This window comes from Xylocopa sonorina, chromosome 10 (genome assembly GCF_050948175.1).
Source record: "Xylocopa sonorina isolate GNS202 chromosome 10, iyXylSono1_principal, whole genome shotgun sequence".
NCBI lineage: Eukaryota > Metazoa > Arthropoda > Insecta > Hymenoptera > Apidae > Xylocopa > Xylocopa sonorina.
Genome location: NC_135202.1, coordinates 12,297,411 through 12,316,424, shown reverse-complemented (window position 1 = coordinate 12,316,424; position 19,014 = coordinate 12,297,411). Strand labels below are relative to the sequence as shown.

Here is a 19,014-nt window from a genome sequence, read left to right as displayed (position 1 = left end):
CGCGAGAAGATTCGATACTCCTGGGGAACGATCGTTGCGATCATGGAGAGGAGAATCGTATCCTAGGAAAGGATATCGTAATAAGACCCCGGGACCATTTCCCATTTCCATAACGGGAGTTTATTTCCATTTTCTCGGTGGCAACCGAGCTCGGATCGCCTAGAGTACGAGGGGCGGGAAAATAGAGTTCCCCGTAACGAGGAAAGAAAGCTTTCTCTCGAGGGGAGGAATCGTCGAGAGAAATAATTAACGCGGCGTGGGTGGTTCTCTCGTGGCCCAGTGGCATAGAAATCATCCGTGGTCGAGGGGGGACCGACCGTAGAAGTCTCGATGAAAAGAGTCCGAAGAGGCTGCTGCTGCTGCTGCTGCTACTGCTACTGGCTAAGTGGTACGAGCGTATATCGAGTCGTTGTTGGATCGAGAGAACGGGAGGAGGAGGAGGGTTTCCCGTTTAAGGAAAGATGAAAGCCGGTCGAGCGAAAAGGGAAGCCCCGTAAAAGGCGGGTCGAGCCGCGTTTCGCCAGGATACGATATAATGCTCCTCCTCGAAGAAGACGGAAGTGAGCGCGATCGCGACCGACCGCGTCCATTACTTTTCGTACGTCCGTCCAGAGGTAGGGCTGCTCTCCCCCTTTTCTTGTTCGTTCGCGAGGTTCTCCGACGGGCTTCTTTTTTGCCGTGGGCACACAATCCCGCGAGCCAGCCGTGCACGACGACGTCCGTACAGGAAGAACGACATTTGTCTCGCCGATTATGACGTGGCCCACCTCCTCCGGTTTCTCTCTTTCGCGTCCACCATTGTCTCGTCGCCCTTTTCCCCGCGGGAACCGGTCATTCTATTGGCCCGTCGAGGCGATTCGTCAGGGTCACCTTTGAGGAAATGGCACTCCGGAAACGACGGCCAATCACGCCGGCGATCATTTCCGATCGAATTCGGAGCGCGTTCTTCGATTTCTCATTTCTCGTCAGCCCCGGAAGGAACCGAGGCGTGCGCGTTCTCAAGTTCAGGGTCAAAAATAGCTGTGTGCGTGACGAGGTTGGGGCGAGAAAAGCACGGGGGCTATCTCGCATCGATCCGGTTGAGGTAGGTCTCGGTCTCCCAAGGGAGCCACGAGACTTATCCTAGAGTTCGGAGAGAGATTTCAAGGACGGTCCAGTTCGCGCGGGTATTCCACGGTTTCGCGCCGCGAGCCTCTGAAATCGGGGACTGAAAAAATCGGCACGATTATTCCAGTTTGAAATGGTCTTGCTCGCGAGTAACGGGCCGGTGAATTGCGCGGGTTGCGCAACAGGAAGGCGAACGTTTAAGCTAATGACCTTTAATGCAAAGCTCCATTGTACGCGTTGCGAGTCGGGCCTGGAACGAGGGTTAACGCACAAAATGTACCCATCGGGGAACAAAAAAGGGAAAAAAGAGAATAATACCGGAGGCAGAGAGAGAGAGAGAGAGGGAGAGAGAAAAAGAACGACAGAGACGGCGGAACGCACCCTCGAGTAAAACCGCGTCTCTTCTTTCGCTGCGATTGTTGCCAACTCGAATACGCGTGGCTAACAGCTTCCCGCGGTTCCTTGTTTCAACAATTATCCTTAATGCGAAGGTTAGACGGATAAATCGCGTCCCGTTGCATGCCAGAATTCGATCAAACTTGGACGGAAGTCGAAAAGGCACAACCCCCCATAGCTATTCGCGAAACGCGTATATACGTTCCAGCTATGTAATAAAATTAGGAAAGCCAGCACCTGAAACTACTACCGGGAAACTCGCCACCAGCCAAACTTCCCGCTATCCACCTATATCTACGAACCTTTGAATTTAATCAACGCCAGCAGGCATGGGTCTACTCTCGCTCTCCAGGATTATATTACTTGGAAACTATCTTAGGAATAACACGGTTCCCGCGACGGCAGCCAGTCTAATCCCCGAGGATCTCGGGAATCGCGAAAACGTTGGCAAAAGTGCTAGAGATCGTTAGCCGTCCTCCCCCGCGGAATCGATTTCACCGAGATGGAAGCCAGAGCGTCGACACGGTTTTAGTCGACCCGATATCTCTCCTTACTCGTCGTGGAAAAGTTCTCGTTGACCAGCAGACAGGGAACGGGACGAGCAAGAATCGGTGACATCGATATCTACCCGGTGCACGGTGGACGCGATCAATTCCGACTGGCGTTTTCTATTAGCTCGAACCGGTCGAGTCTCGCTGTCGTATATCAGTGTCTGTTGATCGAGAATCAATGTCCGTCGAGCCACCGAAACGAGGAGAATACGCGGCGCGGACGAGAAGGCAAAAGGTTTTCGACGTCATCCGTTTAATTAATCTCTGCTCCCCCGCGCCTTCTTTCGTGCCGATGCACGCAAACAATTAGTCCCACGCTCCTCGAACTTGCCACTTATTCTTCCAAAGGGAACAATGCACCATCTTTTGCATCCGCTTCGTGTTTAAATCGTCCAACAGATCGACGAAGAATTCAGTTTACTCCCACGATCCCCGTGCCTAAATCCAAATATTTGTTTCTCCGATGTAGAGATTGCGCTCCGACTAGAACGATTCGTTTCGACGAGAACGCGGAGCCCTCCTCTCTGATTTCGGCTAGGATGCAGACCGCCGCGATACAACAGCAGGGAAGAGGGGTGGCGGTGATTTCCAATTCACGCCAGTGATCCCTGGTTTTGAAAGCGACGTAACCGCGAACGAGGGTTGCGCGGCAGGCCTGGCAGCGTATTGATATTCAACGTTCAAAAGGCAAACCTTCCGCGCCCTGTAATTCGAAACGCGAGAAAAGAGCTCCCGAGCAATTGAAGATTGGCGAGGGGCGAAAACTATTTTCGCGTAACGGAAATGTACCGAATATTGCGCGGTGGTTGGTCGGTCGGTGACGAGGAATCGATCGTCGGAGAGCATCTTGGTCGGACGATGGTTGGACGAAGCAGCGAGTGAAAGAGGCTTATCGCGGTACCGCGGGGTGCGCGCGCGAAAGAAACTGGCTCGCTTTTATTCCAAGGTTGTACAGCCCTCGGCGTAAAACACGAGGGCCAGCTTTTCACGCGGAGCCGCTGGGAAATTCCTCGCGCGCGATACGTTTCGTGCGGAGCGAATGAAAGGAATCCGCGCTGTAAACTCGCGTTGCACCGTAACCATTGTTGCTTCTAATAAAGCGTGCGCGCGCGCCTTTTCTGCGTTTGCAAAAGGAATAAATAACGGCCGGAACAGTCCGTGGTCGTACGAAAGGTGAACCTGGAAGGCCTTTTACGAGCGAACCTCCGCACAGAGAGAAGGGGAGAGAGAGAGAGAGAGAGAAGGCACGTTCGCGATGAATGGTTACGCGAAAAAGCCAGACGCTAAAAAAGGCCGGTGGCTCTCGTGTTTCTGCGTTACTCGCGCGTATTTCAGAAAATACGATCGCGGTCCACGAACGAACGCTCCCCGCAACAATATTCCACGGGTCTCGCGGTGGATGCAAACGACGGACTACGCAAGTCACAAATTAACCCCTACCTCGGCCAGACTGTATTTTTCGGCGCTAACCCCACGCTGCGGAGCAACGGGGAGCACAGGTCCTGCCGACGAAAATACGAGGGGATCACTGCACCACGCTCCGCCGTTACGGTTGCTCGTTTAGGAGCACCGCCACTTATCCGACTCTCCACAGGGGAAGCGCACCGGCTGTTTTGCTAGTCATTCTTTTTTTTCCTTTCGACTTGCCTCTCGAAACGATGGCTAATTTCAAGCTCGCTAAACCTCGCGCTATTAATCGTTACGCGTCCCATACAGTGGGAGCAAGTGTTCTCGGGTGAGAACCATTTCACGATACATCGATTTTCCTCGCGAACTGCTACTCTTTCGACGAATCTCGAGGACGATACGCACGCCTTGGTTGATCGACCTACCGCAACGCGCACGCAACTCGTCGCCAGGACGGTGATTAAACGTCGAGCGAAAAAGCTCGAGCAAACGAGTCTAGCGCGCGCGTACCGTCGCGACGAAGGGGTGGTTGATGGTAGCGCGGATGCACGGAACCGTTCCGCGCGGGGAACGGTATTGATTTTCCCTCGTATTTGGGGTAGGACGACAGTGTTACGACGCAATCGACGAAAGGAGAGGGGAGGAGAACCAGACGGAACGAAAAAGGAACGATAATGCTCGCGTGAGAGATTACTTGGACGACGTGCATCGCGATATCAAATGTATAGCGCGCAAGGAATGGAGGGTTCTAGCGGCGATATTCGTTCTCCAACAACGCGACGAAGAGAATTGTAGGTACGATTAAGAGAAGTAAAGCTAGCTGGAAAGACTTAAAGAAACAAGATCTCTCGAAGTTCACCGTGACCTTGCTCTATCGTCGCGTGCCTTCCGCTTTAAGAAATCCATCCCGTATAGTTCCTCCTCGCTCTCGTTCCACTCGCTACCAGCATCCGAGATCGTTATCCGTCTAAACTTAACTTTTCTCGTCCTCTCGTGTGGTATTAATAAAAACAAAAAAAGTCACTTACCTTGATGTGATAGGAGTTGAGTTTAGTGCGCGGTAGACTGTTGAAGGCGCTAAAGTCCAGGCGTCGTGAGAAGATCCCGTTCGCACCGCAACTTTGCCTACAAAACAAACAGCGGAGAAAAAAATTACACAACTGTAGAAGGTCGGTTCACCGAGGGGGTAAAAAAAGTCAGGGTTTCTACGGCGTTTCCGACGATACGCGATAACTCCTCCTCCGTTCTCCAGTCCCTTGATAACCCTCGGTGTGTTTCGCGCAACGCGAGGGGTGGCTTTTCGAACTCGTACGTTTATCCTCGGCAATGAAGACGAGAGAACGAACTCGCGAAGAACGCGTGTATCGTACACCGTGGGGTACTCGTTAAATTTCCGTCGACTACTCCTGAGTGGGTAGAGAAACCCAACGAAATGGAAGGAGAATTTACCCTCGCGGTCGACGCGTAGAACTTCCGAACGAGTCGAGCAGAATGGAATTCGTGTGCTCGAAATTGCTCGATCGAATAGTATCCGCAACATCTGCGCGAGCGAAAACTCCAGGACTCGATTCGATTCGATTCGCGGCGAAGAATAGGAGAGACGCGGAAGCACGTATCCATGCGCTTCACACTTGGCTGACCGTCGCGTTTGATTCGAGCGCGGATTTTGCTATCGGCAAGGTTCGACCCAATAACCGATGCAACGTAGTCTACGTGGAATTTCGAGGAAATTCGTCGTGGTTTCCTTTTCTGTTCGACAAACTTTGGAATCGTGACGACGGCTGCGGAGGCCGAACAGTCGACGGACAAAAGTTACGTCAGACTACCAGGAAGCGGACAGAGTCTAGAAGAATGGGTGGCATTGTGGATAGTGGGGAGTCGCGACCTCAACCTTGGCCTCCGTTTAAGAGCGGATCGTACGCTATCTTCGCCTCCATCATCGTCAGTTTTGGCAATGGCTACGACGGTGCAGTGACTCGAGTTTTCTGTATCGTTCTCGTAACCGATCGTAAATTATCGCAAATGACTACTTGGGATGATTAATGATTAAGAGCGAGAGAGGGGAGAAAGAACGAGGAACAGAGAGACGACGCGTAGGTATGTATTTACGTTCGATCGGAAAAGGCTGACCTACCGTAGTCGGCGTCGAGATACAAATACGTTAATTTACGTGACGCGAGAACCGAGCAAAGCGACCGGTTATTTTCAATCATCGCCACTTATGCGTTACCTGGCACCCGACTGGATCGGTGTTTGCCTCTCGATGACTAACGCGAACCGTCGATTGCGTAACTACCGACGACGAGAAACGAGAGAATCGATAGAGCGATTATTCCGTCGCGCAAGCAAATCCTATGGTCGCGTGCTCGTTCCCCATGAAATTGCATCGCCGCGGATCATCCCCGGCGCGTAAACTCGAAATCCAACGACAACATCGAGCCTCGAGGATGGAGCACGGAGTCCCATCGATGCGATCATTTGCATACGAGCTTTCTTTCTCTTTTAATAGCCGAGACAGAGAGAGAGAGAGAGGAACCAAAGGAAAAAAAAGGAAAACATACTCCCAAGCCATTAAAAGCCTTGGCTGCACCGGGTGTGCGCGGCACTCTACGGCGATGATGGTTAAAGATCGTTAAAGGGAGAAAGAAAGAAGGAAAGAAAGGGGGTGAAAGGGAGAGGATCGTTTCGTGGTTGAATTTATTCCGGCATGGAACCGGTTTCCAGACAACCCGGCTGTGCATATTATCGCGAAAACGGCCACGTCCAATTCGGAGCTACCACCAGTCTCCTCTCTAGAGTTCCCGAGGAACGAGAAAACGATTATCTAACCAATGTCACTTCCGAATCGAATATCGATCCGTGAGAACGAACCGCGTTTATTATCGACGCTGTTTCGTCAACAACCGATGCGTTCTTGGCGGAAGCGTGAAAAACAAGCGCGCCTATCGTCATTATCGTACGCAGCGTTCGCGTATCGTTTCTCTCTCTTAATTGGCTGGCTATCTGACAGGAAAACCGTCGCCGATACGATCCTATTTATAGTTCATTCTTGAGCTTCGCCGTTACCGCGGAATCGATTCGCGCCTATTTGAAATTCTAATCGATCGCCGGGAAAATATCGTAAACTTCCGGTACGAGAGAGAGAGACGGACATAATAATTAATAAAACCTCGAGTAGAGAAGAACCCTTTGACCGACACACCATCTCCGCGACGATCTCGTAACGCGAGTCGTGTTACTGGCTGTTATTCGCGAATGAATCAGTTTTTGCAACTGGACACCGTACGCGATATTCGTATTCTCGGTTTCTATTTCTCGGAAGTGTTTCGCAATCGACGATCCGTTTGCAGCGCGCAGCACGAACGACGGATGGTTGGTTAATGGGGGTGGGAAAAAAATTGGTGCAGTTGAAATGGAGCGAGTTTCCAGGGCCGAAGGAAAGGAGAGAGGCGTACGCGTGCGTCTGCTGGGAAAATGATTCACGAGTCGGAAGGTCGCCGCGAGCGCGACACGCATCCGGGCTGCAACTTGTTAAGGTTTTCATGGCCAGGCGGGACCCATCCTTGGAATGTTAATCGGTCTATTTGGCTATCGCGTGTCCCATTTGGCGCCACGATGCCCGGCTCGAGAGCGTCGAAACGGGAAAGGAGCGACACGCCTGGGGTATATATCGCGCTCCGAATTAGGCCCCTAACTTATCCGACAAACTCAAACACGTGCGCGCGTATACGTATAAACCGATAAACGATTTGTTTGCACAGGTTCGCGTTCCTCTGGCGCCTCCAGTCCCTCGAAAGACCATGTTTTTTTCTACTGGATGCATTTATGCGCGGTTATCCACCGCGATAACGAATCTACCGAGGCGACCTCGGATGTCCTTTTTCGTTTCTGCGCGCTCGATGACACAAACTCGCGTGGCGATTAACGCGGCGAGAAAAACAGATACGGGCTAAAAACAGTTCCTCTCCGGGCGTGACCAGCCAGCCACCAACGGCGTATCTCTCTTACGCAACGCGCGCGATGAACAAAAGAGGAATCACGGTGGAACGCGCTCGCCACGACGCCAGATAAACGTTGCCCACGGTTTGCATTGGGAATCGAGCTGCGCGCGAGTAGATAACTGCTCCGATAATCGGTCCGCAAGCCGCCCTGATAACCAGAGGAATACCACGCGACCCTTTCCTCCGCGACGTTGCCTCCACGGCAATAATAGAGAGCGTTGTCGCGGTATCGCGTTCAACGTTTTTTCCGACAGCTACTTTGGTAACGAAAGGGTTCTTCTTTCTCTCTATCGACTGGCTGTGTCGCGAGAGGCTACGGAATGACAATGTCACCCGTGTCCTTGGAGCACCAAGGATGAGAGCTCGGGGATTCGCTTCACGAATTACTTAGGAAGAACGTGGGGATCGTACGAAAGGAGGCTGCGCGAGCAGCTGCCCGCTGCAATTTCCACCGACCAACGATTTGCCGAGACTTCTCCTAAAGTAACTCACAAGTGTCCGCTAATGAGTCGAACGACGATAATGGAAAGCTGGCTCTCTCGAGGCAACTCGAGACACAATGACCACCACCGTCCGGTTTCGCCCAGAGGTGCCCATTCTCGAGCTAACCAAACTCGAATAACTAAACCGGTCCGATTTTCGTCCCTTCACCTTCCTACCGTGCGAACGCGTCTCGCACAAACTCTAATCGTTAACAGCTGATGATCGCGAATCCTCGATCCGAATGCAATCGGAGAAGGTCGCGAAAAGATAAGGCGTTGGATGTTTAAACATCGGCTCGTCGATAGATCTGTTTGCCTCTTCTTAACGCCGTGAACTTGATTCTTCCCAACGATAGCGTAATCGCTAACAACCAAGTATGTTTGCGCGTTCAATTAGGAGACGCGGAGATTCGAGCGTAGGTGAAAGTGTCAACTATTTCGAGAGGAGCGGAGACGAGCAGGAATTAGTAGAAAGGCGTCGAGGGAGTCCGGTTCTCAACAGGCGGCGTAAGTATGCGCGGGGAATGGCAAGGCGCGAGGAATAAAAAAAAAAGGGCGACTTTCGCGAGCGACGAGAGGATAACGATCGCGATACGATCGGTTCGTGCGCCGAATTGAAAATCACGATCATCGTCGGGAGCTGACTCGATCGTGTGCGACCGCGAGTTGCCCGATTTAATTGCACGTTATCGTTGTCGACCCGAGCGCCGAGCTATTAATTAAAAGTCGGAATAGAGAGCAAGGATACGCACGCACGCACGCATTCGTCGGGAGTAAAGTGCGAGAGAGACGGATAAAAGGTCGGTTGAATAGCGCGCGAGCAATTTTATGAAACGGCGACAAGTCGTGAAAACAACAACTCTCCGTCGCTGTAGACGATAAGGATCTGGCATAATATTAGCCGAGCAAACAAATTTCAATCACGCTATTTTAAATTGGAAAGACCGCATAGCTTTCTACGCGCAGTTCGCGTGAGATCGAACAATAACAAAGTTCTCCGCCGGTTCTCGAAACGGCGCAACCACTTACCCGGGATTTCCCGAGTTCGAAGAAGGGCTGGATGGAAACGAAGACGAGTCCACCCTTCCACGAAACGAACAGATTACACCGACGACATTGCTTAGAGAAGCGATCAGGTGCGAACGAGCCTAAATGACTGGGTAAACTCGCGACTGGAGGCGTCGAACTTTTAGTTTGTTCTCTTGACGCGTTCCCGACAGCCTCCACGAATCCGAGTCCATCGGAAGGTTTCGATATGAATACGAGGAGAACGCGAGAAGAGAGAAGAGAAATGGTCGGATAAGAATTGCCGCTTATCAAAGCAATAAAACGAGATTCGCGAGCGTATCCTCCGCGCGATAACGAACCGTCGAGTTTGCAGAGGCGCGACGCGTCGCGTCGCGTCGCGTCGGTTCTCCGAAAGTTGGTCCACGCGGCGCTTGGCGTTCGTCCGAAAGGGAAACTTGGGATACGCGAGCACGGCCGCTGGCACGAATCCCGGTGTCCAATAAACCGAAATGGAGTCTGGCCGCGTGTCAGAGAGGAAGAACCGAGCCCCGTGTAAGGTTCTCCTTCTACCGGACTTATCCCCGTTGCGATAACGGACCAATCCCGAACGAATGCACGGCTCGGTGAGAACCGGCAGAGGATTACCTGAAAACTCGTCCACCACCGGTTAATCCGCTCCGAGTTTGCTCGTACGCAGTTATACGCGCCGCTAGCCGAGCTACGAATCCCCGGATTATGCGTCCGACATGCTCCAAAGGCGGGCAGAGTTTCAGAAAGTGGCAGCAAACTTAGCGGGTGGCTCCCGTGACTCCCTGGTCTATCGTAACGATTCCTATCCAGTATTCATTTTTCTGGCTACTCGGGGCTCTCTATTCGAGGATCGCGTGGATTCCAGCGACACGGATTCCCGGCCGTTGTAAACCGTCGAAAGGGCGCGCGGCTATTACAGCACCGAGCACTCCGAACAACAGAGCGGTGGTAACCTTTGTTCGTCGCCTCTAATTAAAAAATTCCTCCTGCGCGGTGGTATGCCGGTCGAGCAGGGGCCAGGCAGAAGCTGTCGAAATCCACTTAGGCGCCGCGGAGTCGACGCGGTCGATCGGTTTCGTAATGACCTGCGTTTCGCGGTCTCTCTCTCGTACATAATCGCGTTACGTAAGTAACCAATGCGAAACGAATTTTGCATTCTAAAGCGTACTGCTGTTCCACCCGTTCCAGCTAATTTCCAACAGGTATTTTCGGTAGAGAAAAATCTCGACGAATCCCCCGACCTCTCTCGATGTAAACGGACGCGAAGAGACCGGCGAGCGAACGGGTATATTCGCGACAGACACATTACATTATACTCGGTCTCTCTTCTTTTGTCTGGTCGGAGAAAGAAGGTGCGGCGTTTCGGGAGAGGTAAACGCGACGTTAACAAACCAATTAGCAGTAAACCACCCTCGGTCCCGTAATAATTTACAGTCGACTACGCGCGGATACACGGGCCGCGCAACAATGTTGCCGGTGAAAGAAATAACCCCGACGAGAAGAAACAAAAATTCCCTCCACATTCACCGGTTCTTTGTGCGTTCCTTTTTTTGCGACGCTGAGCCAGCTTCCGCCACTTGGGCGAAACAAGAGCGAGAAAGAGGGGAAAGGAGAAGATAACGGGATCGCGTAAATAAGGATTCGCAGTGCACCGACTTCAAGGTATACGTAAAACACGAACGAACCACCCGGAGGTCTCTTTGTTCCTGCGGGAGTAACTCCTTTTTCTCTTCCTAGCCAGTGTTGCCTGCCTGGCTTCTACCTTACGCGCCCTCCGTCCTCTTTGTCTCGAGGAGAAAAGAAGAAATCGCGAAGGAAAAGTAGCTGTACCAGCGAAACGGTGGAGTGAATAGAGAGAAGACTGAAGACTCTATATTCAGATTCAGCCGAAACCGAGCGACAGTGAAAAGTGGTTCCTAAGGGAGGGTGACACCGGAAATCTTTACCTTACTCGTACCATATGGACGGATTCGTAATATCATTCTTAACGAGGGTTGGTGCTCGCCGATTTAATTAATGCACCGTTCGCGAAATCTTTGATGCGTCCTCCGGAGTTAAACCCCGCACGCTGTCGCGTCTGCTACGCCACGTACCGGTGAGCTCTGTTATCCAGGGTAGACAGCCGCATTATTCATTTATAACCGCGACATTGTTCTCTTCTGACACTGTTAGAATATTCCTAGACTCGTCTCCTCCGCCTCTGCGAACTAATACAATGGCTGGATATCTCTCTCGCGTGCGAACACGTCCAGAAAGAGGGCCGGCGAGTGGCGGAGAGATTTAAAGGGCCCGAGCACTCTCCGGAGACCTCGTCGAATCGCGCGAAATCCTCTGGACCGCTCTCCGACGAGCTCTATTCCACGTCTGTTTTGCATCCTTTACTCGCGATTCGCTAGCGACTCGCTGCTGACTCGTGTCCGCCCACGCGACGTTTTTTTCATACCGATGTCAATTATGCAACGCGCGACGATCCGTCGCTGCGAAACACGTGCCCTGTAGGTCAATGTCGGCTCCAATCTTTAACGGCTCGATCGTTTACAAAACGAGTGGCAATAATATTTGCACTGTCCCAGCCGTGCACGTTTCATTGACGATAAAACGAGATACCGGATCTATCTGGTTCCCTTCTCTTCGCGCGCGCGCGCTTAGCCCCGGGATAAGGACGAAACGCGAGGCGTAAATAAAAGCAAGGTTACGCGCGATTAAGGTAGACGCGAAGTTGTACAGCGGTTAGTTATCGCGACCAACCACGGATAAGGCGCCTCTTCTGTATATAAAGTGTCGGATCGCGCGAGATTAACGCGTCTCCTCTATGATAAAACTTACAATCGTCGCGAGATTTCTATATCGGTCGACGTTTGTTTCCGATTCCCGAAACTGGCCAGCAACGGAACCGGTTCGACCGGTTCCCGCGCTACGTTTGGCGCCAACCAGATAAACACATATTTTCCAATAAAACACGGGATTACGTATCGATGCAGCTCGATCCGACCGTATTTATCGTTTCTCCGCCTCGACCCACCTTAAGGCATGCCTCTATCGTAAGCGGCGAGCAAAAACGACGCCAACAACTGCCGACGCTAATGAATATTATTCAACGAGGTTGCAAGAGCTCGGCCTTGTACGATCCGACGCATTTGCATGAATTTGACAAAACACCTCGTCATGGATCCGTCGCGCCATACTGCATTCGCGAACCAACGCGAGTTACATACATTTTCGAAGCAACAAAAATGGCCAACGATCTCCTCCACCACGGTGAAAGTCTTGGATCGAACATGATCAACGGTTTCGCTTGTCGATCATCGAGACGAACGATGCGAGTATTTGTCTTCGACGTCGCAATCGCCGTGCGTTCAACTTGAACCGCTTGGAGGGGGAAAAGAAAACCGGTCTAAATTGGCTGGTTAAAAAATGCGTCGATAATAAAGTCGCCCTGTCGTTATTAACCGCGATACATATACCACGAACGACGAGCACAACAGAACGGGGAGGGGAATGAAAGGAGAACGAGGATGGAAGTTTTAAGTTCGCGGAGCCCCGCCGTGCCCCTTTTACCCACCGCAAGATATAATAAACTTTAATCCCTTTATAAACTTTCCCGCTTTCACCGCGGCGATATAACCGCGCGTTTCGCTCGAGAAAAACCGTAAGCCTTAACTAGCACCCGTTGAAATTACATACCCGCGTAGAAGAACAGAGGAGGAGGGAGGCGGCGGAACATTGGGCATAGTCTGGTTTTTTTAATAAGTAGAAGCAACCCTCGTCGAATCCCACGCATAGAGAGAGAGAGAGAGAGAAAGAGGGAGAGAGGGGTTGCTCGATAATAGCGCGAAAATTCTCTCCGATTTGAGCCGATAGGGTGAGGTTCGGAAATGTACACACCCCTACCCGGTGGGAATTTAATTAAGAACGACTTTTATTCGGTAGGAGAGCGGGACACGTGGCTCTGGGTCGCGCGTCCATCCGTGGGAGGATCGAAAAAGCGGGAACGCCGGCCGAGCATCTTGCCCCGTCTTCTTTAAGATATCCTTGGGGCGGTCCGTCGGCCCGAAGGGTCGAGGTTCAGGGTCAATCCATGAACTCGGTCCTTCCTCTCTCGGATACCTTTTCCTTCGATTTATTCCCGCTATTACATCGTGATTCCGCGTAACGAGCATCGCGGAAATACGCGACAGAGAGGACCGAGCTTCCATCGGACGATGAATAATTGCTTGTCTCTACGGCAGACCCCGAAAGATCGGCGCAATGTTAAGTATGCACATGTATATTTCGCAGGTAGAAAAACAACTTTCGGTTTCGTTTCCGGTGATTCATTGCGCGCGCGCGATATCCCTGACATTTCGACTCGGCATTACTCGATTAAGCATTCGCTATTCGTTTCGCTTCGATTTCGGCGAACCTTCTCCCGCGTGCAGTTGCCCATCGAGAGTTGTTCGCCGAAGCAACCCTTTCTTTTACGCGATTTTCATTTACCTGACGCAGCCGCGAACTCAAGCTTCCAGACCCCGAGATATACGTTATCGTTATCTGGTAAACGTAGACGCGCTCGGCGATCTCGAAGAACCGTGCAACCTTAGTACGTCGAACGAGGAATTCGCAGGTGCGGCTGACAACGCTACGCGCGGCCGTCTCGATCCCGGTTGGGAAACACGTTGGGAAAGAATTCGAGAAATTTTACCCGAAACGATCCCCTATCTCTCTGTATCTACAATATAGCCCGGGTGAACTCCGAATTAAACTGGGAAACACGGTAGGAATTTGACCGGTTCGCAGGAAATTCAATAATTCATCCATCGCGTTCCGCGTCCACTATCCAGATGCCTTACACCGTTATTCGAAATATCGAGATCGAAAAATATCACGAATCCATGGGCACCGTGTCCCGGGGTTGGCGTTTGTCGGGTTTTAATTACCGGTAGGGTAGTAGCGCGAACCACGATTTTCAGCTCGGGAGATTGATTCCCATTAGGCTCGTGCATCCCCGTATTTACCGCAACACGTATTCCTCCCCAACGATCCACTCGTTCGTCCAGGCTGTGGTCCCTTTGAACCTTCGCCGAGGCATCCGTGCTCTCGATCCCTCAAAGCGATAATTCGTAGGCGGCCATAAAACATCAAAGTTCTGGCTTGACAAATGCGTACGTGTGCGCATGTAGAACGTGAGCTGGCTCTCGCGAACGGCCTAATGAGATCGTAAAACGCGAGGGAAATAAGGAGTCGCGCGCGTTTCTACCCCTCGTGCGTCGAATAATTCGATACAAATGTGGAACGACGGGGGCGACGGAAAGAACGGCGACGAGAGGAGAAACAGCAGGGCGGAACACTGTTCTCGGTACTGCCTCTCGGTTGTAATTTATTTTTGGTTAAAACGCGAGTAACGCGATGGGGGAGGACAGAACCCCCTCGGGCCGTCGCACTTCAGCGAAACCGGGATTTATAGGTCGCGTTGCGGCGCCAAAATGTCTTTATATGCGTGGTGTAACGCGAGGGGGTTGATCGCGGACCGGTCTGGATGAAAAGAAAATCAGGACCGGCATAAATTCGAATCGTTTCCGTCGAAGAATGTCGTCGGCGAAATATCAACGAGGAGGAACAGCCAAAATAGAGGAAACCCGAAACACGCCCCTTCTTCCGCTCCGATGCTTTCTCCGCGTGGAGGAACACGCATTCAAAATTTGTAATTCGATATTTAAGATACAACCCTCCTTCTTCGCCGTTCCTTCCAATGCCCCGCCGAGGCACCCCCTTACCTTACATTCGTAACAAGGGTACGAAGAAAAATAAAAATTGAGAATTAGAAAGGAAAGGTAGGAAACCACCTCGGGTGGGTAGACTCGGAGGTAGACGAGATATCTAAATGGTATATTCTTGTGCGCGCGAAACAATGGAGCGTCGAGTTCGAGGAGAGCAAACAACTCGCGGTGGGCTTTTTTCCTTTCGGAGGAGGGCTTTTTAACAACATTCCCGGCGTTCGGCCCGTTTAAATGCATCGCGATGGCGTGATTCCACGCAGTTGGCCTTGGAGGCTGTTAGAGCGTCAAGCTCTCTTCTCCTCGTTCGCTGGCCCTGAGGAGGAGGTGGCCACGGTCAAGGCTACGAGCACCCTCTTCTCTCTCCACGCTCCTCGATCCTCTCTTCGCCCGCGTTCTTTCTTCGCTACTCTTCTCTTCCTTACTCTTCTCACCATCCTCGTTGCTTTATCCAATCGCGACCAACACGTTTCCGTGGCGCTTGTTCGCGATACCGCGCGCAACAAGATCGGGATACCAACGATCGGAAGACTCCAGCTCGAGCTCGCCCATTTCGGTGCATTTCGGCTCCAGGTCGAGCCTCTTCCTTCGACCGCGATAGAACAAACTGGACGGACAAATTTCCGTCTTTCTCGTACACGCGACGAGGGTAAAGGGTTTATCGAGTCGCTAAGATCGAAGGAAGGATCGATAAACGTATTTAGCGAGAAAAGATTTTAGCGAGGGTTGCCCATCGAACCTGGTGGAAAATAAACAGAAATAGGACAGGTTCCGAGACTGGATCTAAATATAGGATACAACCCAGCGTGCGTACTATGGGTGGGGTATCCTCGTAATCGTCTCTCTCTCTCTCTCTCTCTCTCTCTCTCTCTCTCTCTCTCTCTCTCTCTGCTTCGAAGAGCTCTAAAAGACATCTATAATATAACGACCCACGCATCCCAGGAAACAGAGGCCCCCCACACGTTCGTTCGTCCGTTACGTTCAGCGCGATGCGTGAACGAAAATTGGACCTTTTTTCTCTGTCTACCTTTCGCTACGATATCTTATCGTTACGCGGAGTTCGAGGCACGCTTTAATTCATAAAAGCACAACCTGGTTATTTCGAAATAAGTATGCGGTTCTTTTGATATTTTACACTTGTATCACATTTCTTACGGCTTCCAGACACCGATGGGTATCGGAAGATAACGATTGAAAAAAACCTGACACCTTGTTTAGGATGTTTTTTCAACCGGCAGCGATATAAAGAGAAAGACTAGCCGGAGGGAAAAAAAGGCAAGAAAAAGTGGTGTCGACTACCTACGATTTAGATCTTCGGCCGGTTTTTTAAGGAAGGGAGCGCGGCTCGTATTACCGGCTTAATTCATCCGTAAACTTTAGTGTTCGTGAAGGAACACGTGTGTGTAGAATACACGCACGCTAGTGCAAACGTATCGAGAACGTTTCGCGCGTTCTAGTTTCTGGAGTCGATATTCCTCGTCTTTTTTTTTTTTTTGTCATTCGAATGAATGTTCATCAGACTTTTATTACGCATTTACAGTTGAATAATCGAAAAATGACGTACATATAAAGAGGTGGAGCGGGGGGTAAAAAACTTACCGAGCTCGATCGCTGAAGAAATCAACCTTGCTCTTCTTCTTCATAATGGCCTGCGGTTGATGAAGAGGGCTGACGCTGGGTTCGCTGGTCGCCGGTGGTGAACTGGAACCGGTGCTGGAGGAGAGCGAACCAGCCCTTCCACGGCCGGACTCGATCAACTGTACCTCGGTGGTACCGCGACCGTTCGTCGAAATGTGATTCCCGTGGCCCGGGGGTCCGGCAGAAACGGCCAACGAAGGCCTGGTGTTTTGCCGATTACGCCGTTTCTTTTTCTTCGCCTCGTTCTCGTCCTGCCGGTTGCCGGTCGCGTTCCCCGATCCCGGTGGCATCCAGTCGAGGTCTTTCTTCAAGTGTCCGCGGCCGCACCGGCAGCCGCACGCTTTAAACGCGAGATCGTAACCCTTTTTCGTCCAGAGATTCTGATGGCGTTGCCTCTCGGACCAGCTACGAGCGCGTCCGCAGCTCTTCAGATAGGTGAGCACCGTTTGCTCCCAGGCGTCGAAGCACTCGCGATGCATGAACTGCCCGATCGGGCAGCTCTCGTTGTTGCACGTCACTTTGACCGCGTCGTGTAGAGCGTTCAAACGGATTAAAGTGTCGCCACGGAGACACTCACCGGTCGGCGTACAGCAACGGGTCGTCTGATTCTGTATCAGTAGGTTATTCTCCATCGTGTCGTTGATACCACCGCCACCGGGTCCTCCTCCGCCGTTCTCCATCAGTACACCAGCGTGGCCGTTCGCGTGACGCCGTGGTGCCATGGCTTCCTTCTCCAGAATCAACGTCCAACCCGTCCTTTCTTCCCTTCTCTTCTCTTCTCTTCTCTTCTCTTCTCTTGGCTTAGTTTACCTTCTCTTCTTTTCTTTTCTTTTCTCTCCTCTTCTCTTCTCTCTTCTCTTTCCGACACCCGCTTGCGATCCGTTCACCGGCAGCAATCACTAGTCGTTACCAAAACTAGGTAAACGACGCGGTTCTCTGGAGGATCGAGCAATCGAAACTGGCTTCGTTACACACGACACGCTCGTTCGCGCGCACGTTTATTCTTCTATTCTTTCATCTTCACATTCTGCAATTCCCGCGTCTCGGTTCTGCCGTTCCACGAGCACCCATTCAACGACAGCGTCAAGTGACGTGTGTGCACCCGATGAGAAATGCCGCTGCGACCCCAGATAAAAGTTCGATGACACCGTTCGTTTCGTTTCTACGCGTGAACCGCGGGAGAATGGACGAGAGAGACTGCACTGTACGCGCGACAGAATCTCGTTAATGCTCGGAATCACATCGGAAGATCGTCGCGACTCGGTAACGAAACGATCTTCCTTGCTCCACGGCGTTGATCTATATCGTGCACCAAAGTCAAGGTCAGCGTGGTTCCGCGACGCCACGTCGCGGTAGTTTCGGCAAAGTCTCTGGACGAACGAACGCGTGCGAAAACGACGAAGGTTTCGGATACTCGGTGTCGAACGGAGGAAACGTTACGAAGAAGAGCGAGGAGATTTAATCTCCGACTGACCGACACGATCGGACGAATGGGTCGAGTTGTTCTCGTCCGTCGAATGTCAGGGTCACCGGCGCAGAGCGCGCGCAGCGTGGAACGCAATTTTCGATCCAAGTCTCGTAACGCGTAGCCCGTTCGCTTGTGCACAATTGAAACGAGAGAGAGAGAGAGAGAGAGAGAGAGAGAGAGAGAGGAGGAGAACGATTCCGAGCTTACACAGCGCACACCGAGGCTCCGGTTCCTTCTCTTTTATTTTTCTCTCGCGCTACACGGAGAGTCCACGACGAAAAACACTTGCTCGCACGTAGGGTGCACCAGTCACTGAGCACCGGCGAGGACAGCGTGCCGGCTGCCGTGGCTCGGCGCGCGGGCGAGCGCGAAAGTGAGGCCCCATTGGGTGAAAGCGAAAGCAACATGGTGGGGGTCACGGCTAGCGCGCCAATCGATGCGCGCCGTTGTCGTCCCTCCCGCGGGCGCACGTTACCGCTCTATGTTTCCATTCTTCTCGCGCCAGTGAGCCTCTCTCCCTCGCACTCGTGGTTCACGCTGCATACACCAGCGCGCGATTTACTTTTCGAAGCCGGCGAGGAGCTCTGCGAATAATCCTCGATACGCGTGTGCGCGCACGTATCTACGTACGTATATTTACACTACACCATTCGACGTATCTCTCGAATTTACGCAGAAATACGTAACGAGATAATGTTCTTTAAATTGAAAATTCACTTCTACCGAATTCGGATCTCGTTGCCTACGGTAAACTGCTTATAGACGAATCGTGTAAAAAGGAAACGTTCGACGATCGCGTATCGAATTAATACGAGCGATAGGAATGCCACCGAATTCTGCTATCCGGTTACCTTTAATCTTCGACACACGCGACGCATTCCGGTATACTTCTATCGATTCCACGAACATTTCGTTCTTAAGTTTCGAGGCGTTCGGAAATTAAGCATCACTTGTCTCGATGCGTTACGTATCGCGCGTTCCTGTGGTCGGTAAACAAGCTGCACCGGCAACAATGCGTATACATCGGTCGTTCGTTGTACGTAGTCCCTTTTTCTCGAATGTGGCTCCTGTCATGTGTACTTTTGCTTCGAGGGTTTTTCGGTGTATGAAACGACTTTGTGTTTCGAGATGTAAATATTTGCGTCGCTGGCCCTTGGATATATTACGTCGTCG

General features: G+C 51.7%; 1 protein-coding gene across 1 annotated transcript in view; it reads right to left on the bottom strand.

The window, feature by feature from the left end:
- Nucleotides 1-17,160, bottom strand: part of LOC143427951 (headcase protein-like) — a 57,264-nt gene extending 40,104 nt beyond the window's left edge. The window contains exons 1-2 of the mRNA XM_076902482.1: nucleotides 16,335-17,160; nucleotides 4,490-4,586 (exon numbers count right to left, since the gene is read on the bottom strand). Of these exons, the coding sequence (XP_076758597.1) occupies nucleotides 4,490-4,586; nucleotides 16,335-17,095 (858 nt within the window). The 5' untranslated portion in view covers nucleotides 17,096-17,160. The remainder of the gene's footprint in view (nucleotides 1-4,489; nucleotides 4,587-16,334) is intronic.
- Nucleotides 17,161-19,014: the final 1,854 nt, after the last annotated feature.